This window comes from Canis lupus, chromosome 10, assembly GCF_003254725.2.
Source record: "Canis lupus dingo isolate Sandy chromosome 10, ASM325472v2, whole genome shotgun sequence".
Taxonomy (NCBI): Eukaryota; Metazoa; Chordata; class Mammalia; order Carnivora; family Canidae; genus Canis; species Canis lupus.
This window is the reverse complement of record NC_064252.1, coordinates 34,138,622-34,163,802: the sequence shown is the minus strand read 5'-3', so window position 1 is coordinate 34,163,802 and position 25,181 is coordinate 34,138,622. Positions and strand designations below refer to the sequence as shown.

At 38.9% G+C, this 25,181-nt stretch overlaps 1 protein-coding gene across 2 annotated transcripts in view; it reads right to left on the bottom strand.

Annotated features, from left to right (window-relative positions):
• ALDH1L2 (aldehyde dehydrogenase 1 family member L2) overlaps window positions 1-25,181 on the bottom strand; it is a 69,235-nt gene that overhangs the window by 17,156 nt on the left and 26,898 nt on the right. For both annotated transcript variants that reach the window (XM_035695911.2, XM_025462235.3), the window contains exons 5-15: window positions 24,643-24,744; window positions 24,343-24,432; window positions 23,214-23,348; window positions 22,008-22,133; window positions 21,353-21,444; window positions 19,442-19,589; window positions 12,752-12,871; window positions 12,045-12,172; window positions 9,993-10,143; window positions 7,511-7,581; window positions 7,320-7,425 (exon numbers count right to left, since the gene is read on the bottom strand). In XM_035695911.2, coding sequence (XP_035551804.1) covers window positions 7,320-7,425; window positions 7,511-7,581; window positions 9,993-10,143; window positions 12,045-12,172; window positions 12,752-12,871; window positions 19,442-19,589; window positions 21,353-21,444; window positions 22,008-22,133; window positions 23,214-23,348; window positions 24,343-24,432; window positions 24,643-24,744 — 1,269 coding nt within the window. The remainder of the gene's footprint in view (window positions 1-7,319; window positions 7,426-7,510; window positions 7,582-9,992; window positions 10,144-12,044; window positions 12,173-12,751; window positions 12,872-19,441; window positions 19,590-21,352; window positions 21,445-22,007; window positions 22,134-23,213; window positions 23,349-24,342; window positions 24,433-24,642; window positions 24,745-25,181) is intronic.

The window sequence follows — 25,181 nt, the reverse complement described above, 5'->3', positions numbered from 1 at the left end:
AACTTTGGCAAGAACACCACAGGAGTGATGCTAAGTTCTTAGAGCACCATCTCAGAAGGCACATGGTATCAAATAGTCCAATATTAGAAATATTAATTTTGATCATTTGGAAAAGGGAGTCTCCCAGGTTTCATCACTGTACGTTACTCCTTTATACTTTGTAATTAATAAATGTTTTATAGGAAGATGCTTCAAGACTATTGAAATATCCAGTTATGGGACACCTGGGTGGCTCAGTGGTTGAGTGTCAGCCTTTGGCTCAGGGCATGATCCCGGGGTCCTGGGATCGAGTCCCACATCAGGCTCCCCACAGGGAGCCTGCTTCTCCCTCTTCCTGTATCTCTGCCTCTCTATGTGCATCTCTCCTGAATAAATTAAAAAAAAAAAGAAATATCCAGTTACTCCTCCAAATTCCACCCAGTAGTTTAAGAATACATGGATGACTTCTTCCTGAATCAAGTATTATGAGGACAGCTGCGATGCTGATTTTTTATCATTTCTCCTACATGTATTAGTTGGCATTCCAGTCTAAGAGCTTTCCCTTCTCTTCAGTTAATTAATCAATCCATGTGAATTCATGGATTCTTACTTTATTCAATAGGCTATAATATTTTACTATTATTTCTTCTGATGTTCAAATTGTTCCAGATTTGGCTGATGGAAGCCCCTTTAGGATAGCTGTTGTGTCTTTCTAACACGTCCCTATCATTCTTTGAGCATTTACATGGGATATTCTGGGCTCGTCTTGCATTTTTCCTGTTCCAGTCCTTTTTTCAAAGAACCCAGATTTCTTTGGGTGAAGAATGATATTTAAGAATTATGGTTATAATGGGAAATATATATTTGGTCTTTGTCTCTGGTTCCTACAACACAGTTTCTAAAACCCTTGCAATGCCTGGTGTGAAAAGTGTCTTTTGTATACTTATGACATGACTGGTAGCTGGGGTCCCAAGGTGGTTTCAGGATGGAGTCTGGTCACCAGAAAGACCAAGCCGTGATAAGAGGGTTGGAACTTTCAGCCTGACCCTGGAGAGTTGGGAGAGGCTGGAGGTTGAGTTCAATCACTGAGAGCAATGATTTAATCATGAGAGCAATGATTTCATCAATTTGCCTGTGTAATTAAACTTCCTTAAATACACCTAGACAATGGGGTTCAGAGAGCTTCTGGGTTGGCGAACACATCCATGTGATGTGAGAGTGGTAACCCTGAGCTCTACAGGGACAGGACTCCTGTGCTCATGATCCTTCCATACTTCATCCTATGTACCTTTCCATCTGATTGTTGTTTTGTATCCTTTATATTATCCTTTATAATAGGATATTAGTAAGTGTTTTCCTGAGTTTTGTGAGCCATTCTAGCAAATTGCACCTGAGAAGAGGGTCATGGGAGCCTCTGATGTAAAGCTATTTGGTCAGAAGTACAGGAGGCCCAAGACTCACAATTGGCATCTGAAGTGGAGGCAGTCTTGTGAGACTGGCTAAGCCCTTCACCTGTGGGGTCTGTGCTAAAGCTCCAGGTAGTTAGTGTCACAAATGATTTAAATGGTAGGACACCTACTTGGTGTCCAGAGAGTTAGAGAATAGGTTGGTCTAGGGGGAAAACCCCCCACACATTAGGTATCAAAGAGTTGTGAGTAAAAAAATTTCAGAATTTTGGAAACAAATATCTGGACACTATTGAAATGTTGCTTTTCCTCTCAGGAGATAGGGCTGAGGAAAAGCTGTATGTGCACTCATATACACGTGTATCTACTTATATGTCTACCTGTCTTCTTACCTATCATCTATCCCCACAAACACCTATATCCATTTCCTTACCTAGCTATCTAAGTATATTAAAACCCATGAGTTTGGGGCAGCCCCGGTGGCGCAGTGGTTTAGCACCGCCTGCGGCCTGGGGCATGATCCTGGAGACCTGGGATCGAGTCCCACATCGGGCTCCTGCATGGAGCCTGCTCCTCCCTCTGCCCGTGTCTCTGCCTCTCTCTCTCTCTCTGTCTCTCATGAATAAATAAATAAATAAAAATCTTAAAAAAAAAAAGAAAAAATATAAAACCCATGAGTTTGCGAATACCTCTAACCAATATCTCGGGCTTCATTCAGTAATCTTTTTCCCTTCTTATGTTTGTAACTCTCTTCTCCAACAGTGAGAAACATGGCTTCCAATATCCACAGAGCATTCACTAATTTGCCCAACTCTAAAATGTATAGAAAACAATTTAAGAATTATTAAGCCATGTCCTTACAAAGAGGAAGTGTACTAACTAGAATCTGATACTTATTTGCTGTGCCCTTTAAGTTTGAGGGCATTAGTCCAAATGCCTGTCAAAAGTTACTTGGGTTAATGTTTCCTCCCTTCCTTCAATGGGATCATGTTATTCATTTAAAAAATAGCTTAATTTATTTGTTTCTATTTGTATTCAATTTTAGGGTTTTTGCCCCATCTGGGTTGATTATATTTTGTTTGTTGTCATTTTTGAGTTTGGGAAACATACTTCCAAAAGAAGGAATTCACAAAAGGTACATTAGAGAAGTGTTGTTCTCTACCCTCTTTCCCCCTATCCCTTCTACCCTGTCTCCCCATGGCCTGTAGATAACCATTAATCTTCCTATGTTTCTTTTGCTCAAATGAACAGATATATGTCTTCTTATTTTCCCTCCCTTCTTACACAAAGATGGCATAATATGATCTTATTTTTAACATCTCTTATAGCAATGCATAACTCAGAAGCAAAATGAAAGTCATATTTTCACACTGTTAAAATCCAATGCTGATTAAATCTTAAATTAGCACTTTTTTTGGTGTGGTCTCAATAAATGGAATGTGCAAGAAGATCCGTGGAGGTGTGAAAAGAGAATAGTAGAACTTCTGTATGTACATATTCTAACTGACAAAGATAGGCAATCAGCTAAACATAACATTATGTGGCTGGATAATGATACTGTCACTCTGTCTGAATGAAGGTCAGATGGTCATGGGTCATAAAAGTATGTGCTAGAAAAGAACAGGAGCTCATAGGGCCAAGGGAATGATGGTGTTTCTTCACTTGCTCATTTGCTTTCAGAATATTGCCACGTGTTGAAGTTTATAGGCCTGGTTACATGGATTTGCAGACTATATTGTTACTTTAACCAAAACTTCATAAAATGGACAAGTGGTTGAAAAAGATGAAAAAGAATCTGTATAGAAACTGCATAATAAATTAAAAAAAAATAAACTGCATAATAAATAATATTACCAAGGCAACAAGAAAACAAGAAGAAAAAGGCAAGAGGCATGGCTAACACTTTCCCTCCTTCTAGTAACAGGTCCACTGCAGTAACATTGTGAGGTTTACCAAGTGGCGATCTAGCTAGACTTCATGAGAAATTGGCCTCAAACATTTGCAATTATCAAGAAGGTATTTGACATAGTAGATTTACATCTACTACTGCTAAAGATGATCCTAAAGAGCAAAGTGTAGGTTATTATGCCTTGATATGAAATCATGATTAGAAAAACATTTAAAGGGACACCTGGGCGGCTCAGTGGTTGAGCATCTGCCTTTGGCTCAGGTGGTGATCCTGGGGTCCGGGATGAAGTCCCACATTGGGCTCCCCGCAGGGACCCTGTTTCTCCCTCTGCCTGTATTTCTGCCTCTCTCTGTGTCTCTTATGAATAAATAAATAAAGCCTTAAAAAGATTTTCAAAAACTAACTACCCTGAATTAATGATAGTTCTTTTCAGAACAAAAAAGATTTTTATATCATTAACAAACACAATAAAACAAATTTTTCATCCTTATCTAATCCCTTTTCTTTTTTAAGGTTTTATTTATTTATTCGTGAGAGAGAGAGAGAGAGAGGCAGAGACACAGGCAGAGGGAGAAGCAGGCTCCATGCCAGGAGCCTGACGTGGGACTCGATCCCCGGACTCCAGGATCGTGCCCTGGGCCAAAGGCAGGCGCCAAACTGCTGAGCCACCTAGGTATCCCTCTTTTTTTTTTTTTATAAGATTTTATTTATTTATTCATGAGAGACACAGAGAGAGAAGCAGAGACACAGGCAGAGGGAGAAGCAGGCTCCATGCAGGAGCCCGATATGGGACTCAATCTCAGGACTCCAGGATCATGCTCTGAGCCCACGGCAGACACTCAACCGCTGAGCCACTCAGGTGTCCCTATCTCATCCTTTTCATTTCTATTGGTTTTCTTTAATTTGGCTACTCAGTTCTACCAGCAGGACTTTTGCTTTAAATGATATATGGGAAAGCATCTAGGAGTGTTCTGGGCAAGAGTAGGTCATTGCTAATGTTATTATTGGGTTTGATGAAGTGGTCAGAACCTGCCAGACCTGAACCAGTCCAGACCATGAGAAAAAGCCCCCTGATTCAGTCTTCCTGACATTCATTCACACAAGACATTCATACTGGAGATGGTTTCATACCATCATCACATAAGATTATGCAATAAAATAAAACGATATCTACAGCAGAACAATAACAACTTTGGGTCTTTCATTTTCAGGATTAAAATTAAGTTCAATCAGTTTTTAAAAGGATTTATTTATTTATTCATGAGAGACACAGAGAGAGGAAGAAACATAGGCAGAGGGAGAAGCAGGCTCCCTGCAGGGAGCCCGATGTGGGACTTGATCCCAGGACCCTGGGATGACGTCCTGAGCCAAGCTGAAGGCAGACACTCAACCACTGAGCCACCCAGGTATCCCTATGATCAACCATTAAACTGTCAGTTTTAAATTGCAGAGGGGGTTGGACTGTCATTTCCACGGGGAAAGAAACTGTGTATGGGGCAGCCCCCGTGGCGCAGTGGTTTAGTGCCACCTGCAGCCTGGGGTGTGATCCTGGAGACCTGAGATCGAGTCCCATGTTGGGCTCCCTGCATGGAGCCTGCTTCTCCCTCTGCCTGTGTCTCAGCCTCTTTCTCTCTCTCTGTGTTTCTATGATTAAATAAATTAAATCTTTAAAAAAAAAAACTGTGTATGTCTTCATCACTGATAGATGCCTGGCAGCTAGCGTGCCCTCAATAAATATTCCTAATTTTTTAACATTCTGTATAATCATTGGAGTTCTTTAATGCTTAGCACTCTCCTTGGATACCACTCTGATTCTTAACCCTGGCTGCTGTATCTTAGAAATGAATGTGAAGCTTTAAAGCAATACCAGTGCCTGGGCTCTGACCTAGACCAATTGCATCAGCGTCTCTGCCAAGAGATACCAGTGTTTTTCAGTGAGAACTCCAGGTGATTCTAATATGCAGCCAGGATTGAGCACCCGAAGGCTAGGTTATCTACCTCTCCTCTTCACTGGCTTCCTGCTAGTTAATGGGGAAACAGCACTCCTATAGAATGCTAGTGAATCAGTGCCATTTCCATGGGAGGATTTGCCTAAATCTATCACACAAATACATGTATCTTTTTTTCCCTTTTACTTATTTACTTATTAAAGATTTATTTATTTATTTGAGAACAAGAGACAGCAGATGGAGGAGGGGGGAAGGGGAGAAGGACAAGCAGACTGTCAAGGAAGGCAGAGCCCAACATGGGGCCTCACGACCCTGAGATCATGACCTGAGCTGAAACCAAGAGTTAGATGCCCAACTGACTGCACTACCCAGGCGTACCTCCCCCCCTTTTTACTTTTAGTGAGAGAAAGAGAGAGCATGAGCATGTGGGGGAGATGGGAGAGAGGGAATGAGAGAATCTTAAGCAGACTCCATTTTCAGTGTGGAGCCATGGCTTGTCTCATTCTCAAGACCACAAGATCATAACCTGAGCCAAAATCAAGAATCAGATGCCCAACCAACTGAGCTACCCAGGTGCCCCCCAAATACATGTATATCTTTTAACTAAGTGACTCTGCTATTAGAAACTTATCCTTTAAATATACTTGCACATGTGCATGATGCCATATTTACTAGAGTATTAATTATAACATTATTTATAATAGCAAAAGGACAGAAAAATCTAAATATCCATTAATTAGATATTGTTAAAATATGGTTTAGCTATACAAGGGAATATTATGGATATTGTTTATTTATACAATGGAAATTGTTTAATAAAAAGGAAGATTTTTTTCTTTTGCTAAGTATATATAGAATGCAACTATTGTATTGTATTGTCTTAACATAACAATTTACCTTCTTAACAGATTTTAACTATATGACATACCATTGTTAACTGTAGGCAAAATGATATTCAGCAGATGTCTAGAACTTATTCATGTCACATAATTGAAACTTTATACCTGTTGATTAGCAATTTCCCATATCCCCTTATCCCCTCTTTGTGATTTTTTAATGAACTTAAAAACTATATACATATATAATATAATTATATAAATATAATTTATTTATAAATAAATATATACATATTTGTATATGCAGAGAGTATCTCTGGAATACCTAAGAAATTAATAAATCATGATTAATAACATTGGTTGCCCTCTGGGGAGGTAAATTGCCTGGCTGGGGGATTAAGAATAAGAGGAAGATTTTTCACTATCTACTTCTCTGAACATTTCTGTTTTGAAATTTTTTAACATAGTTATTTTTAAAAATGAAAGTGTTTCTAACAAGTAAAGCAAGATGCCTGTGGTCAATATGACCAAGAGGCAATGCCAAATTAGGAGAGGTGATGGGTAATGTAAACTTTTCTAGAATAGAGACCAAGTTTTCTCTGTGACTCGTGTACCTCAGAATGTCTACTACTGCTCATTGTACACAGTCAATGCTCAAGCCAGGTATTAAGTTGGCCACCATATGCTTTTTCCCAAAAAGCTACTGTAGCGTTAAAAGATTTTTTTGAGAACTCTATCATTTGAAATATCATTTTTTATTAACTATTTCCTTGTCTAAGTGTACATATTCTTACACAGTTGCCACAATTATATACATTCTTTTGCATCCTTTTCCCTCATCCTCCCTATCTTTGCAATATTTTTAATAATTAAAATATGAATGCCTATATAATATTTCTTCTTCTGATGTCTCATCATTACTCAAATAATTCCCTAATTATTGGGTATTTGGCATTTTGCAAGAATTGAATTGGCTTGTAGAAAGTCAGTGGATTTCACTAGAGTACCCTATGCTTGCTTCCCTTGTCATGGAAATTTTAATTTGTGGGATATCCACAGGGTGCATTAGGCTGCTATCAAAAATGAAGATATAATGTGAAAATATGCCTGTGATATCTTTAAAGATGTCATAATATACAAGCTCATTTGTGTTTAAAGACATAATGTTTATAAATGTATGTTTCTGTTTTCCAGTGAATAGGGAAGGAGATGATTCTGCCCCTGGCCCTTTGCATCTCACCTGTGCTGGCTTGAGCACTAAGGTATTGCCTGCTGCCAAACACGCAGCGCTCTTCCATGCCAGCATCATCAGTGGGTAATTCCAGGGGATGATAATGGCACAGACACTGCAGGGGTAGAAAGACAACATCCTTAGTTGTCCCCAAACAACACAACTCACACAAGTCACCCAAGGTGCTCTCCTTGTCTTACCCAAGTGGCTCCTTCTTGGTGAAGGTCAGATTGCGATTTGGACGGGCTTGGTTGATTGGAATGGTAGAGCCCTAAAAAGTAAAAAAGGTTGATACTTAATTTACTAATTTAAATGAATAAATCTAATCTCAAGGAATCTATTTTCTGTCTGCCTCTCTTAATTTTTCTTAACTGGTATGAAAAGTCAGTGTTCAATTTATAAGAAAAAAGGAATTGTTATCTCTTTATGGAGAGAGTAAGACACAGAAGAATAATATGTCTGTCTATCTATGAATGTATCTTTATATACTAAACACAGCAACTTAAAAAATATATATTTTATTTATTTATTTGAGAGAGAGCACGAGTGGGAGGGGAGGGGCACAGGGAGAGGGAGAGGCAGACTCCCCACTGAGTAGGGAGCCTGTGGCAGGACTTGAACCCAGGACCTTGAGATCATGACCTGAGCCAAAGGCAAATGCCCCATTAACTGAGCCACCCAGGTGCCCCCATATACTAAACATAACTGCAATTTAGTTACCTCCATTCCTAATTTCTTGGCATGGCAGAGAATGTTAATTGCCTGCCCACTTCCCATTCTTCCCTCTGCTCTTAGTAACAAAAACCCTATCATAGTGACAGCCATGTACCCAGATAAAATTCTGTTTTCCAGTTTCCAGAGCAGATAGGGATGGTCAATGGAAGACGTAAACACAAGGCGTTAATAGGGTAGTGCTCTCTGCAGGAGGATGACTCAGCTCTGACACATGCTCTTTTACCATAAACCCCCATGGTCTCTTCAGCCTTCTTCCTGCTCAGAACGTCCCTGAAATGGCTAATAACTGCAGTGGTTATCATGAGGCCATGACACAGCCTCAAGGGCAGAGATCACACGGTACTAAGGATGGCCTGGTAGAGAGGGAGGAGAACTGCATGTCATATACTAGCCCTGACTACTTGCCTTCGTGCTTCTTGAAAATGAGGTAAAACAAAGTTCCTACTTGAATTTCTGTTACATGCAACCAAACTTAATCCCAACTAATTCACAATAGTAGTCTTTAATTGAAGTTATTCATTTGTTTCCCCACGTACAAAAGTATTGCTGTTACTAATTACAAGTGTCTGTCTCTTACCTGAAATCCTTGGGGCCAAGTGTGTTTTAGGATTCAGAATTATTTAGACTATAGAAACATAATGTAACACATATACCTTATATTATCTATGACCCCAGTAGGGTCTGGAGCAGTTCCTCATAATCAAAGACATGATTATGGGAATATTTATTTAATGAAACATATGAATATTCCCTCTAAGTGATATAAATACAAACTATAAGTAGGCTCATAGTAGTTCAGGCCAGTTTTTGGCAATAAATAAGTTTGAACCACCCAAACCAATTAATTTTAAGGTTTTGGAGCTCTTTAGATCTCATAATTGAAGATAAAGGATGGACCTGAACCACCATTACTAAATACTTACATCTTTATGACTTTGTGACTGAATAATAATGAAGCTTATATTGATGTGCAAGCCCTCATCTGTTGCAGACTTGTTGCCAAGCCTCACTCCATAACTTGCAGGGTTTGTATTATTGTAACCATGTTACAGAAGAGAAAAGTAAGGCTTAGAGACATAAAATAACTTTAACATTAGCTGGTAACTGACAAAGCTAACACTTGAACCCAGGTCTGACTATATCAATAGTGGTGACAGTAACTCGCTCAAATAAAATATTGTTTCCCAGTCTTCTTAGCAGACAGAGAAGGCCAATGGGAGATATAAGTACAAGGGAGGGTGGGGTTGATGTTTAAAGCCCTTTTGTCTTTCTCTCCCTTCCCCACTTCCTCCTTCCTGCTGTTGGGAGCATGGCTGTGATGGCTGGTATCACAGTGATTATCATGAGTCTATGAGCCGCATGCATGCTTGTCTTTATTATAAGCCTTACCTTTACCTCTTGCATATACCCAATGTGGAGGTCAAGTGTAATTGCCACTTACCACCATCACACTTGTGCTATTTACTTTCTTATAGAAAAAGAGAAATGAAATATTTATTGTATCTGTGTCTTAGAAAAGTTATTTTTCTTATACCCAGCCTACTTAGATCATGTATGTTAGCTGTCTGGTGTCTGCAGGCATTTGAGTTTTCAATCTCTTCATGATACTCTATATGTCCAGAAGATGATTAGATGCCTTTAGAGATATTATAGTAAAATATAAAAAATATCATTAGACTTCAGAAAATCTTGAGTTCAAATCCTAGGCTCTATAGTTTACTTACTAACGATGTGACCATTTACAAGTCATTCACTGTCCTCCAGAGTCTGTTTCCTTACGTGCAATAAGGGACAACAGCTATCTATCTACCATGGATGATTGTTAGAAAGATGAGATAAGAAAACCTAATAGATAACTCTAAAACAGTGCCTTTCCGAACTACTAAATGTCCGGCCCTTTTCCTTCTGGGATGATCTCCACGGAGACAAATAACATTTGTACCTTACCTGAATTTTGTCACACCAGCCAGCAAAATATCTGAATGTTTGCACAGACATTCCGATGTGAGTCTTCAGAGCCAGGGTATAGACAGCGCCTGAATCAAGGGCTTCAATGGTTGCCAGTTCTTCCTGGTTTTCTTCCAGGAGGTCTGCAAGTCTGTACGATCAGTGAAAGGAATTCATTCAGCAAATATTGATTGAGCTCCTATTATGTATAAGGCACCATCCTAAGGCCTGAGAGAATTCAGAGGTGAACACACATGGATGAGGTCTCTCCCCTCATAAAGAATGTGGTCCAGCAGGGAAGATGTTAAATCATTTCACAAATAATTTGTTCCAAGAATTACAAAAAGAAGTGTGGGTAGCCTGTACCATTTGCCTCATAAATATATCAGAAGTAGAAGAGTGATTGAGCCACAGTAATCTAGGGGATTGGGGCACCTAGGTGGCTCAGTGGTTGAGTGTCTGTCTTTGGCTCAGGGTGTGACCCTGGGGTCCTGAGATTGAGTCCTGCATCGGGCTCCCTGCATGGAGCCTGCTTCTCCCTCTGCCTGTGTCTCTGCTTCTCTCTGTGTCTCTCATGAACAAATAAATAAAATCTAAACAAACAAACAAACTGAGGGGATCAATGACAGAAAACAGTAGCAATGTGGCCAATTTATGAATATACAGGGAGATGTTACAGAGTGCAATCCATGAGAATCCAGAATATGAGGATTTCTGGTTGGTACAGAAATGTTTCCAGCACTAACTGAAGAGGACAAGATAGAAAAACATGGGGTGAATTACAGATATCACAATGAATTTCTGTTAGGTGTCTAGATTCTGTGGCAAAATGAGTTGAGGATGGTCTAATGGCTCTGAAATAGTCAAAATTCATCTTTTGTGTTCCCCTCAACCATTGGTTTTCTTTCCATCCTTTAGTGGTTCTGTGAGTAAGTTCCAATCTAAAATTGGGCTCAAAATCCCTCTTCCTCAATGTTTCTTCCAGATCCTGCTCTAAGCGATATTTTGGCCAGGCCAGCGTTTGGCTCTGGGAAAGCAGAAAAGTGAATTTATGATTGAATTTAATTAGTCTCGGCATATGCAGTTACTGATTTATAATACTCTTTCCAGGCCTTACTATTTTTCTTCCTCACTCTGACTCCCTACAAGTCAAGTAGATTTAAAATTTGTCTTTTAAAAAAAATGTTTTAAAGTTAAATTCAATTAGCCAAGATATAGTACATCATTAGTTTCAGATGTAGTTTTCAATAATTCATCAGTTGCCCATCCATCACATGCCCTCCTTAATTCCCGTCAGCCAGTAATCCTGTCCCTCTACCCCCCTTCTCTCCAGCAACCCTTAGTTTGTTTCCCAGAGTTAAGAGTCTCTCCTGGTTTGTCTCCCTCTCTGACTTTTTTCCCCATTCAGTTTTCCCTCCTTCCCTTATGGTTCTCTGTGCTATTTCTTATGATAATTGTCTTTCTTCGGTTGACTTTGTCTTTGAAAACAACAAAGAATATTCCCCATTTGCTGTTGTAAATCCATCCTCCACACTGCTCTATGACCTGGGAGGATGACCTTTATAGGCCAGATCACCTGGCTCTCCTGCTCTGTCACTGGGCTTGACTAATGAGAGAGAAAGTGATTGGGGATTCCATTCTCCAGCATCTTCACAGATGGGCTGTGATTCAGCAGCTGCTGCGTCCCTTCACCAAAAACCCTGGAGTGAGGTCTTCTACGGCTACAGATCTTGTCAGATTCCAGTAGTCTCTTCCTCTGTCCCAGACCTTGGAGTAGTAACAGTTTCCTCCTGCTGCTGCCCCTAACTAGGTACCTCATTATCCCTCATCCTTGCCCACGTCTTTGTAAATGGTTCTTAATTGAACTTTTTTTCCTGCTGTTACAAAGAATATTACAAAAATCAAGAACTCATATATATGGAACTTTATATGATGTTAATAACAGAAGACATATAATAGGTGGATACTAGAATATTTTTGGGAAATGTTTAAAATCTTGGCAATGTTAGCCAACATCCCAAGGTAGTAGTTCTGTGTTTTTAAAAACCACACCTGTACATCAATCTTCCTCTTTCTCTTGCATTCATTCTTCCCCATTCACCTTTTTCAAAGGCATCTTTTGCTGCTGCTACTGCTTTATCAACATCCACCAAAGAAGCATAGGATACTTTGCATATTGTCTGTTTCAAGAGAAGAAAAAATAGGGTATGAGTTGTTTAAATAGAGATATACAAATATGCCTCTTGAAATTAATATTATATTAATAGGAAAAATAGAGTATTACTTATAAAACCCAACGAATTTATGATGGAAAATCAATACATTCAGTAATATAGCAAAAAAATTTTAACATGGAAATCATTAGACTGAAAGTTTGGACTTCTCATGTCATACTACGTTTAGGAAGAATATATCTATCTCTTCTAGCACCTTACAGAAGCTGAATTTCTTGCCATGAGATTGCAAACTCTAAAAATTATTTTCTGCATATAGTTTTATTGGAGATATGCCTCTGATATGTATAGGTATAGTTATACATCTAAATTCATCATAAATATTCACTCAATAAAATAATTTATTACAGTTAGCAGCCAGTACTAGAATTGAATAGTTGGAAGAAATACATGGAGTGCATTTATAATAAGTGCTCAGAGGCAAAGTGATAGAATAAAGTAACTTATTAAGACTGTCGGTTTTACAACTGTATAAATTAAAAATTCATGACCAGTGGTCGCTGTGCACACTAAGTAATTACTCACAGATCCATCTGTTGGGTTGATAGTATCATAGGTCTTTCCATCATTAGCATCTGTGAACTGTCCATTTATGAAACATTGATATGGCATTTTCACGGTCATTTCATTGACCTCCTTTGAAACCTAAAATAGAGAATTATATTAACAGATTCGGTGGATTTCTCTGCTTACCCATTTGATAACAATTAGCAATAAAGAGGTTGACAGGAGAAGTTATGTCGATAGGATTCTAGTTACTAGTCTCTGGAAGATATAAACTTACGTAAGATTTGGGCCTCATGATGCTCAGATTGGCCACTGAGCCAGGAGGCCAGCATCTCTGATAACCAAAGTACTCTAAGGCTGGGCCTTATCAATACTTCAGATTTTCTACAGAAATAAAAGAGAACTCAAAAGACCTCCAGATAATGGAAATGGCACCATCTAGTGGCAACATCTATGGAGCACAGCCATTGCATTCATTTGAAACCTTGAAATTGCCTTTGTGGATTAGGTTGCCTTTTACACTGGTGCCATTTTAAGTTTTCCTTCCTTAAGTTCCTCCTCATTTTCACTTTCTCTTTCTCTTTCAAATGTGTTGCCTAAATTGTATTCTTTACTGTTACCTAGTGAGTGAATTTAGATTAGTCCATTAACTACTATGAACTTCAGTTTTTTCAACAATAAAAAGTGGAGGGGTGCCTGGGTGGCTCAGTAGGTTAAGCGACTGACTCTTGTTTTCAGCTCAGGTCAGGATATGAGGGTTGTAGGATCAGGCCCAGTTGGGCACCCTGCTCAACAGGGTATCTGCTTGAGACTCTCTCCATCTCCCTCTACCCCTTCCTCCATCTGCTTTCTCTCTCAAATAAATAAAGTCTTAAAAAAATAATAAAAAGAGAATAATGTTACCTGCCTCATACAGTTATTACATGGAATAACTGAGAAAACATATTGAAAAAGCATTATTAGAATAAAATTTCATATCAATGCAAGATATACAGAGTCAATGTAATGATTTAAAAATAATTTCATATAGAGAAATTGATCATGTTTTAAAAAGGAATAGAAAAATATCAAGAGGTCATCAGTCTTATCCTACAGATAAGAAATGTTTCTATGAAATATTTCCATTCTGGGACACCTGGGTGGCTCAGTGGTTGAGTGTCTGCCTTTGGCTCAGGGCATGATCCCAGGGTCCTAGGTTCGAGTCCTCCGTTGGGCTCCCTGCAGGGAGCTTGCTTCTCCCTCTGCCTGTGTCTCTGCCTCTCTGTGTGTCTCTTATGAATAAACAAATAAAATCATTAAAAAAGAAATATTTCCATTCTATTTATGTAGGACTTAATGAAGGAATCTCATCTGACTTGACGTGTCTAGTCCCCGTAAACTCATCATTCTGAAAATGTGCTAAGTGTCTTCCATGTACCATCTAATTTGATTCTTCCAACCATCCTATGAGGTATATATCATTATTGTCTCATTTAACATATGAGGAAGCCACTGAGGGGGGCACTTGACGGGATGAACACTGGGTGTTATTCTGTATGTTGGTAAATTGAACACCAATAAAAAATAAATTTATTTAAAAAAAAATGAGGAAGCCAAGGCTTAGAGAAGTTAAGTAACTTGCCATAGGTTGCATGGCTGGTAAGTAATGCTATGTGGGTTCAACTTTAGGTGGGTCTGACACCCAAATTCATGTTCTTAACCAGATGATGCTAAACTGCTTCCCAAATTTACCTAAATTTTATTAAAAACAAATGGATGAGAAGCATTTCTGGCATAATAGACCAGACACCACTAAAAATCCACTCCTTCATAAAAGCCACAAGAATGTTAGAAAATATCGTCAAAAATCATTCTTCTCAGGACTCTGGAGAATAACCAAAAGCTTGAGAATCCATTTATTCAAGAAAAATTCAAGAAAAACAGTGGAATCTCTGTAAGAACAGTGAGTTCTGTGGTATATTAATTGTCCTACTCTTTCCTATCTGTCTCTTAACAGTGCAGCAGTAACTTGAAAACCAATATCCTTACAACCAGCAGTCTATTAGCCACCAACGGGGCGCACATGGCTCCCCAGAAGCTCCCTAGAGGCCTTATCTCCACAGAGTTCCCCGATGCTAAGCTCTATACTCTGTGTCTTTCTTTACTTAACCTAACTCAGAGCTTGCTCTGCACAAACTACCTGAGTCCTTCAGTAGACTCTGAGAGACTTATCAGTACAAGAAATTTAAGGAAATCTATGTCTGATCATCAGCTGATGACCAAACCAAGTAGAGACTTCAGTGGTGGCAAACAACAAAGAATACAGGCCTTACAGGATTAGCCCAAGAAACTCACTAAAGAGAGAAAAACCAACAACAACCAGCAACAACAATAATCCCCGTGAAGGGAGAGGTCTTATTCCCAGAGTTGCCACATTATGAAACAGATGGTTTTCAACAAAAGATTGCAAGATACATGAAGAAACACGAAAGAATAGAGTGGCCAATATACAGGACAAAAAAAAAAAAAGGGTCAATAGAAACCATCCTGGAAAAGACTTAGCACTGGATTTATTAGAAAAATATTTAAATAATTGCTTTTGTAAATATGTCCCAATAACTAAAAGAAATGATGTCTAAAATATTAAAGGAACATAAGAGAACAATGTCTCACCAAATAGAGAATATCAATAAAGAGATAAGAATTATAAGAAAAGAACCAAAGAGAAATTCTGGAGCTGAATAGTGCAATAAGTGAAACTTCACAAATTCACCATAGGGGCTCAATAGTAGATTCAAGCAAACAGAATAGAGAACTAGCAAACTAGACAATAGGTCAATAGATATTATCCAGTCTGAAAACAGGAAGGAAAAAAGGAGAGAAGAGGAAAGCAGCAGGAAGAATATTTGAAGAAATAGTAAATAAAAATGTCCCAAATTTGATGAAGAACATTAAACCATACAACCAAGAAGCTCAACAAACTCTAGGTAGGATAAAAGAGATCCATTCTAGAAGCATCATAATAAAATGGTCAAAAGCCAAAGATAATGAGGGAATCTTGAAAGGGACAGGAGAGAAGCAACCCATCACAGAAAATGGATCCTCAATAAAATTAACAGATGACTGATGCTTAGAAACCATGGAGGCCAGAAGTCAATAGATTGACACATTAAAAGTGCTGAAAGAAAAAGACTGTGGGGATGCTTGGGTGGTTCAGTGGTTGAGCATCTGCCTTCAGCTCAGGGTATGATCCCACGGTCCTGGGATCGAGTCCCACATCAGGCTCCCTGCATGGAGCCTGCTTCTCCCTCTGCCTATGTCTCTGCCTGCCTCTCTCTCTGTGTCTCTCATGAATAAATAAATAATAAAATCTTTAAAAAAAGAGAGAGAGAAAAAGACTGTGAGCCAAAAATTCCATATACAGCAAAAGCACTCTCCAAAAACAAAGGAGAAATTCAGTCATTCCCAAATGAACAAAGACTGAGAGAATTCCTTGCTAGCACACTGCCCTTCAAAAAGTACTAAAAGGTGTCCTTCAGGTTGAAACAAAAGGACTCTAGACAGAACGTGAATCTACAGGAATAAAGCACACTGATAAAAGTAAATACAGAAGTCAGTATACATGTATATTTGTTTTTAACTCTTCTCATGATTTAAAAGACAACTGCATGAAACAATAATTGTAAAACTATGTTGGTGGGCTTACAATGTATAAAGATGTAATTTATATGACAACAATATCACAAATGAGGGGATAGGGAGCAGAACTAAATTACCGCAAAGTTTTTCTACACTATTGTTATTAGGTTGACATGAATCTGAACTGAACTGGAGTGTTCAAACAAAAGTGTTCATTGTAATCCTCAAGGCAACCACAAAGCAACTAACTAAAAATATATAGTGAAAGAAATAATAAGGGATCAAAATGGTATACTAGACTATATTTAATACAAACAAAATGCAGTAAAGGAAAAATAGAGGAGCAAAAAAGGTCAAGAGAAGACATATACAGACATACCTCAGAGACATTGCAGGCTCAGTTCCAGACTACCTCAATAAAGAGAATATCGCAATAAAGCAAGCCAAATGAACTTATTGGTTTCCAGTGCATATAAAAGCCATGTTTACACTATACTATCTTATACACTAGTTTATTAAGTATGCAATATCATTATGTCTAAAAAATCAATGTATATATTGTAATTAATAATACTTTATCAACTATACTTCAATTAAAAAATAAATACTTGATTATAAAAAAATGGTAACCATCATCTGAGCTTTGAGTGGGTTATAATCACTGATCACAGATTAACACTGATCACAGACTATAGCAAATATAATAGCAATGAAAAAGTTTGAAATATTGTGGGAATTACCAAAACGTGATATAGAGACATGATATGAGCAAATGCTGTTGGAAAGATGGTGCCAATTGACTTACCCAACACAAGATTGCCACAAACTTTAATTTGTGAAAAATGCACTATATATGAAGCACAGTAAAGCAAAAAGCAATAAAGCAAGGTATGCCTGTAAGAGCACAGTGAGAAAGAATAGATAAATTAAACTGAATCAAATAATAAACTTTTATGCATCAAAGGACACTGTCAAAGAAGTGAAAATAAAGCCCACAGAATGGGAGAAAATGTATACAAATCATGTATCTGATTAAGGTCTAGTATCCGAAGTACACAAAAGCCCCTTACAGCTCAACATCAAAAAGACATATATTCCAATTAAAAAACAAGCAAAGGATTTGGATGGACATTTTCCCAAAAAAGATATACAAATGGCCAATAAGCACATGAAAAGATGCTCATTGTTAGTCACCAGGGAAATGTAAATCAAAGCCACAGTGAGATACCATTTCACACCTCTAGCTAAAAAAAAGGCAAGACAGGGACACCTGGGTGGTTTGGTGGTTGAGCATCTGCCTTTGGTTCAGGGTGTGTCCCTGGGGTCCTGGGATCAAGTCCCACATTGGGCTCCCCGCAGGGAGCCTGCTTCTCCCTCCGCCTGTGTCTCTCTCACTGTGTTTCTCATGAATAAGTAAATAAAATCTTTTAAAAAGAATAAAATAGGCAAGACAGACAACAGCAAATGTTGGTGAGGACATGGAGAAATTAGAATCTTTCTACACTGCTAGTAGGATTGCAAAATGGCATAACCACTTTGGCAAACAGATTAGCAGTTCCTCAAACAGTTAAACAGAGTTACTATATGACTTCATCAATTGCCTTTCTAGATATCTATCCCAGAGAACTGAAAACACGTGTTCACACAAAAGCTGACACACGAATTTTCATAGCACCATTATTTAGAATAGCCAAAGAGTGAAAACAACCCAAGTGTCCATTCACTGAGGAACGAATAAACAAAATGTGGTATATCCATAGCACGGAATAGTATCTGGCCAGAAAAAGAGTAAAGAGCTGAACACACATTACAGCATGGATGAGCCTTGACCACATGGTGCTCAGTGAAAGAAGCCAAATGCAAAAGGCCACAAATGGTGTAATTCCATGTATATGAAATATCTATATAAATAACAAAAAATGATATAATTATTATACCAATAGACAAATCTGCGGAGACAAAAAGGAGATTAGTGGTTTCTGGGGGCCAGAAGTAGGGGGAAGAGAGCAGAGCATTACTGTTAGTAGATACAGGGTTCCTTTTTGGGTGATAAAAATGTTCCATAATCAGCAGTGATGGTTGCACAACTCTGTAAATATACTTAAAACCACTGGCCTGGGACACCTGGATGGCTCAGTTAAGTGTCTGCCTTTGGCTCAGGCCATGATCCTGGGGTCCTTGGATCAAGCCCCATGTCAGGCTCCCTGCTCTATAGGGAGTCTGCTTCTCCCTCTGCCTCTGCCTCTGCTCATATTTCCCCCACCCACTCTCTCTCTCTCAAATAAATAAACAAATCTTAAAAATAAAAGAAGTTTCTAAAACAAATAAAAAAAAATAAAACCACTGAACTATACATTTTACAAGAGTGAATTTTGGGGTGCCTGGGTGGCTCAGTTGGTTAAGCACCTATTTTTGATTTCAGCTCAGGTCGTGATCTTAGGGTCCTGGGATTGAGCCTCATGTCAGGCTTTGTACTCACAAGGAGTCTGCTTGGGATTCTCTCTCTCCCTCTGCTCCTGCCCTTCCCCTGCTCACTGTCTCTCTTTTTTTTTTTCTCTCTCTCTCTCTCTCTAATATATAATAAGTAAACATTTTTAAAAATAAAGCAAAAGAGTGAATTTTATGGTGTATCTTAATGAAACAGCTTTTTCAAGAAGGCCATAAATAATGAAAGTAAATAAAGGGGAAAGGAGAAAAAATAAGTGTAAATATCAGAGACGGAAACAGACATGAAAGACTCCTAACTCTGGGAAATGAACTAGGGGTGGTGGAAGGGAAGGTGGGCGGAGGGTGGGGGTGACTGGGTGGCGGGCACTGAGGTGGGCACTTGATGGGATGAGCACTGGGTGTTATCTGTATGTTGACAAATTGAACACCAATAAAAATAAATTTATTTAAAAAAATTAAAAAAAATAAAACAGAATGCAGCTAGTTGAAAAAAAAAAAGAAATAGCTTTTTCAAAAAGGCCATAAAAAAATGGACAGAAGGCACAGAATTCCCTTATAGCTTATATGTGTAGTGCCTATCATGCGGCATCCTCACTGTTGTGTCAACATGATGTAGATTTCAGGCAGCGTGGAGAAGCTTACATAATCCACCACTAGTTCCACTTCTTGATCTTCTCCTCTCAATTTCCTCACGACTTTTTGGATGAAGTCTTCGAACTTGGTGGCCATATAGACATCTTCGTTCTGCAGCTGAAGCCCACCACACCTCTGTCTGATCTCCTCAACCAGCCTGGACAGAAGCAGCAGCTCACCATTACTTACACTTTTAAAAGGATTTAGGGGAACCATATTAACACATTTTCCACATTGTTTGTAGATAAGACATGCTACAAACCCATTTGTACAGAGCCTCGGAGATCTTCCATGATAATAACTGAAGAAATTGGTAAGACCAGGAGAACAAAATTAAAAAGCTGTCCTGAAGGACAGTGGATATTCTCTTGTTTTTAACTTTGTATATAGGTAGAAAGAAAAGAAACCAAGGCAAAAAAAAAATTTTTTTTACCTACTTGTAAGCAAGATAATAGGGGGCACATAAAATTAGTTCCTTTCCTTTCAAAGGTACTACAAGAACAATAAATAAAGGAAAGTCCCTAACTGTAAAGAGTATGAAACAAAAGTCATATTGTATAATATTGTCTCTGGATCATGTATAAGAATGAAACAAACATGTTGTTTGCATTACATGGTTAGTGTCACTACAAAGTAGAATCATGTTAGGTTAAGATAACTTCTGAAGTCTCTACTGATCCTTTGATTTTTTGCTGTTAATTTTACAAATTATAGCTGTTATTTGCCATTGCTTGAATATCACCAGTGTGCTAGCTGCAGGACAGAAATATCACCACAGTTGTTTGGTCATTTCTTCTCCAAAAGAGATGAGGTGCTTTGGCAGTTCCAGGTAACAGCATCAGGTGATTATAGTGATTCAGATACTCAAACAGAAAATGGGCAATTCTAGCAGGAGCGTCTTGCTAGTAAAAAAAGTAATAGCATAGTACTGAAATCTTTAATTGAGTAAATTAGAAGTTTCTGGGAACTCACAGATCATAGCTAAGAAATTTGTTATTTGAGGAACCAAAACTCTTGACTTGATGATGCTATTTGCTCTGGAGATGATTGTTTGGATTTAGTGGAATAAAAGCTCCATGAATTAAAGAACTTTGTCCTGTTCATGACTGTATTCCCAGAGTTCAAAGTGTTCCTGATATGTAGTGCATATATAGTGAGTACTCAATAAATGTTGTGGAATAAATGAGTGATAAGAAAATAAACAGAATGATCATAAAGAACACTCACTTTTTTGACATGAGGAGCAGCATTCTTTAACTTATTTAATTAGTGAATGGCCATAGTGTAGCCAGCCCTCAAAGCAAAATATCTCTGCAAGACTCTCCGGTATTAGGATCCTCACAGACTGTTTTTTTTTTTTTTTTTTTTTTTTTGCCATAAAAGAGGGCCTCTAGGACTCTAGCTCTTTCAACTTGCCATAAACCTTTATAGAGAAATTCTGACTATAGGGCAATGATTCTTCCTCTTGCAAGTATACTAATAATCCTTATTCTAGCTATATTTTACTGGGTAATTTTGAGGGATAGGATAAAAAAGATATTGGGGTAAATGTAATCAATGTCAAGTATGCTTCTGAATCAGACTATGTAGGTAATTCCTGATTAACATTCTCATCCAGAGCTTCACCATTCCAAAATTAGCTAAGAAATGTAAGGGCAAATTTTTAAAAGAAACAAACAATTAGAAGCATCAGTTTTCTAGGTTTAAAGGGCATATGAAAACTACTCCTGGCTAGCAACAAAGAGAAAGGAACAAATATACGTGTTTGACATGGAAACAATTCAAAAAAGATGAAGAAAAGAGTAGAGTGGGTATGGTAAAATGATAACATCCAGAACAAAGGATTGGATTTGATTTTCAAAGTCAAAGTCAAAAAAATCTCTAGTGGAGGGGCATGAGTCAATAGGGTAATCGTTTTACCTGACAACATCCATTGAGCTCGCTCCAGATTTAAAGAAGTCTGTTGAGTCTTCAATAACAGGGACATTGCTTAAAATTCCAGCCCAGATGACCTATACAGCAAGGGTAATTTTTATGAAGGATGTGCCATGAACAACACAATGGTAGAGACTGGCCAGCTCCTCACCAAACCTACTATTTTTTCATCTTGGATATGTGGCTTGACTACATTTTTCAGCATCTTTTCAAGTCAGATGCAGCCATATGACTGACTTCTAGCCAATGAATAGGAGCAGAAGTGAAATTGACTCCTAGTCTTGACCCATGCAAAACCTCCTTCACACAATTCTCTGTACTCTTTAGCCCTTGGCTGTCTGGAATGTAGATGACCCCTAGGGTGACCTTGAAGATAGCAGAACTTGGGGCCCCAAATGACAGCACCCCTAATCCTTACATTCCAGCTTCTCCCCTCACCCCCATGTTGACCTAGAGCTGCCTTGAATAATTTTGTGAGAAATAAATTTGCATATGCATTTTGGAGTTGATTTCATATGACAGCTAACACAAAAAAGAGGAGAGAAAGTACTTCCTCCCTACTCTGAAGACTGATGGTGCCATGACCAAAATGCTTCAGTTTTCTAAGGTAAGAGTAACATTAAGGACATCACATGTTCACCTTGATGGTCCCTGCCACCTTGACCTCTTCGGCTGTAAGTTCTACCACTGATGTCTCACCGGCTGAAAAGTACTGAGAAGCAGGAATCATTCTTCCATCTTCAAACTGCAGATTTCTCACCATCAGCTATAAAATAGTGACAAAAAGAGCAGAGGAATTGAAGATTCAGACAATGCAAGAGTAAGATGGTGGGAGATGGAGTGTCATATATGAATACAAAGATCAGCTTGTTTGGCAAATAGAAAAATATGAACTAAAAACCCTTACCATTATGTGTCAAAGATCTGAACTGGTATTTTACTAATGGCAGCAGAAAGGAGAAAGTTAAGTCTAGGGCTAGATACGTCTCAAAATTGAAAACAAGCTCTAGAAAAAATTGACATTTGGGTGTAACATCTTTAGACTAAAACCTACTATAACTCCTCTTCCTCCACCCACTACTACAACTATCACTTCCCCTCCTCCCTCATGGCCATCATCTGAACACTTACTCCGCAGCAAGCACAGTGCTAAGTATGTATGTGTGTATCATTTAGTCTCATGAATCCTGATGGAAGCAGGTCCCATTATCATCCTCATCTTACTGATAAGGAAATGGAGCTCAATGAGGTTAAGTAATTTGTCCAACACCACATAGCTAGTAAGTTACAGAGCTAAGGTCATAACCCAGAACTAGCTGGACCCAGAAGCCTACAATTTAATAACTGACCGCCCCCCCCTCCCGCCCCCTGCAAGCTACCAGAGTACACCTTTAGGCTGCAAATTCCCCTTTGCTATCTTCAAAGAGTCCACTAAAGGGCAAGAGCCCATGCTCTTGAGCACAGGGCAGTGTGAGTGGGTACCTGCATGGGAGGCAAAGGCAAGGAGCATCTGAAGAAGGCCACATCCACAGTATTTATCTTCCCAGACTCCAGCAGTGGGAAGGCAGGCAGATGAGACTACTCTGTGTTTCACAGATGGGGAAATGAAGATCCCAAGGGGAGAAGCATCCTCCCAAGACCAGCAAGTAACAGAGGAGGGGTTCACATTCTGTTTCCTGACTATATCCCAAGCACTTTCTACTGTACCACAAAGCACACTGTGCAGGTCCTTGAGGCCTCCCATATCCCACTGTATAGCCGATTACCTTGTGAAAGATATTCCCTTAGCAGCTTGGGTTATAGAAGGAAACCAAAAACATTATAGGTGACCATATTGAACACTCACTGCTTTTCCATCATTACCAAAAAGAACAAGTCCATTTTTGGTAACAAGACCAGGCTTCTTGGCACCTTTAATTTCCAGTGGTTCTCCAGGAGGCACAGAGCTTTTCAGTAATGATGAGCCATAGAACGTGACCATCTAAGAAAAAGAGCAAACCCAGGCCATGTAAGGAGGGAGTCATACCTACAAACAGGGTGTGGGCAAGCAGCACTCCCTGAAAACAAGCTCAAGTTGAATGATGATTTATGATAAAATTGAAATAGCCCAATGTGGGAGACAGTAGTAATCATCTGTAGAAATGACACAAAACGAGTGATAATCTATGAATGGATGACTGAAGAGATTCGAGAGTGCCTCACATCCAGAAGACGTTTATCATTTATTGACATTGATACAAAGATGAATGAGACAAAAAGTTCTCGCAGACGTCACAGCCTGAAGCTAGGGGTTTTGAAGGGGAGTAGAGGTGATGATGGGGAGTCATTGAGGGCAGATGTGGGGAGCAATCAGATCATTTTAGGCCAGTGTGATTACTGATGGGAAACACAGGGTGTTTTGTGGGTGAGTTCATGGAAACAGGACTGAATTCAGACTGTAACCAAGAGAATGTGATGCTAGATGATGTGTTAATATAATTCTATGACTATTAGCTATTAATTATTGAGCACTCTAAGAGTTATTATTGAATACTTATGCCAGAGACTAAGTACTTAAATGAATTAACATGTGTTAACTCACTTAATTTTCACAATGACCTATAACCAATAAAAGAGGCACTAGATACACCTGGGTGGCTCAGTGGTTGAGTGTCTGCCTTTGGCTCAAGGCATTATCCTGGGGTCCTGGGATCGAGTCCCACATCGGGCTCCCTGCATGGAACCTGCTTCTCCCTCTGCCTGTGTCTCTGCCTCTCTCTGTGTGTCTCTCATGAATAAATAAATAAATAATTTTTTAAAAAAAAGAGCTACTATTATTAGTCCCATTTACAATAAGGAAACCAAAACACCCAATGGGTAAGTAACCGGACAGAGGTTACCAAGCAAAAGTGGATTTATGTGTAATACTTCTTACAAAGGTCTCTCTCTCTCTCTCTCTCACACACACACACACACAATTGGTCCCTAGAACATACCTGTCCGTTTATCTCTGTCCAAGCTCCAGGAACTTTATCATGACCTCGGATCCAGTTATGTAAAACTTCGGCAGACTGATCCCAAGAAATCTAGGGAAGTACAAAGCACAGGCTGAAACTCCTAATGCTATGAGTATCAAAAGTAATCAATTCTCTCCATCAGTGATGGAAGTAGGATTGGTGCAGAATAGAACAGGATGGTTAGAGATCTACCTTTTGGCCAGGAAATGGTACACTGGGAACTACTTAAAAGTAAAGGGCCAAGAACATTGAGGTGTGTTATTGAGTTCATATAAATACCTCAGCATTTTCCTTTTTCTGGATACCTTCATACGTTGCCCCTTCTTCTGGCTGGGGAATACGAGGAGCTTTTCCATCGGCTATGAGTTGGACAGCTTCCACCTAAAGTCGAAAACATGATCTGTGTTACAGCCCAATGGTCAGTAACGGCACCGTTGGTTTAACTGAAGTTCGTGCTAAACAGAATTACTATATATAAATCTGTCCAGGGGCGCCTGACTGGCTCAGGTGGAAGAGCATGTGACTCTTGATCTCAGGGTCATGAGTTTGAACCCCACATTGGATGTAGAGTTACTTAAATAAATAAAACTTTAATCAATCAATCTGTCCAGAGAGTCAGACTGTGACAATAACTACCATTTCTTCAGTTACATCTATGTCCCAGGCAATGTGGTAGCTACTTTATGTAAAATATCCTTGCAGACATCATACCAGTCCTGCCAGGTAGATATTATTATCTCAGTTTTATGGACAAGGAAACTGATTCTTAGAAAAGTGAAGCACCTAGTCCAAGATCACAGAGATAGCTAGTGGGTGTC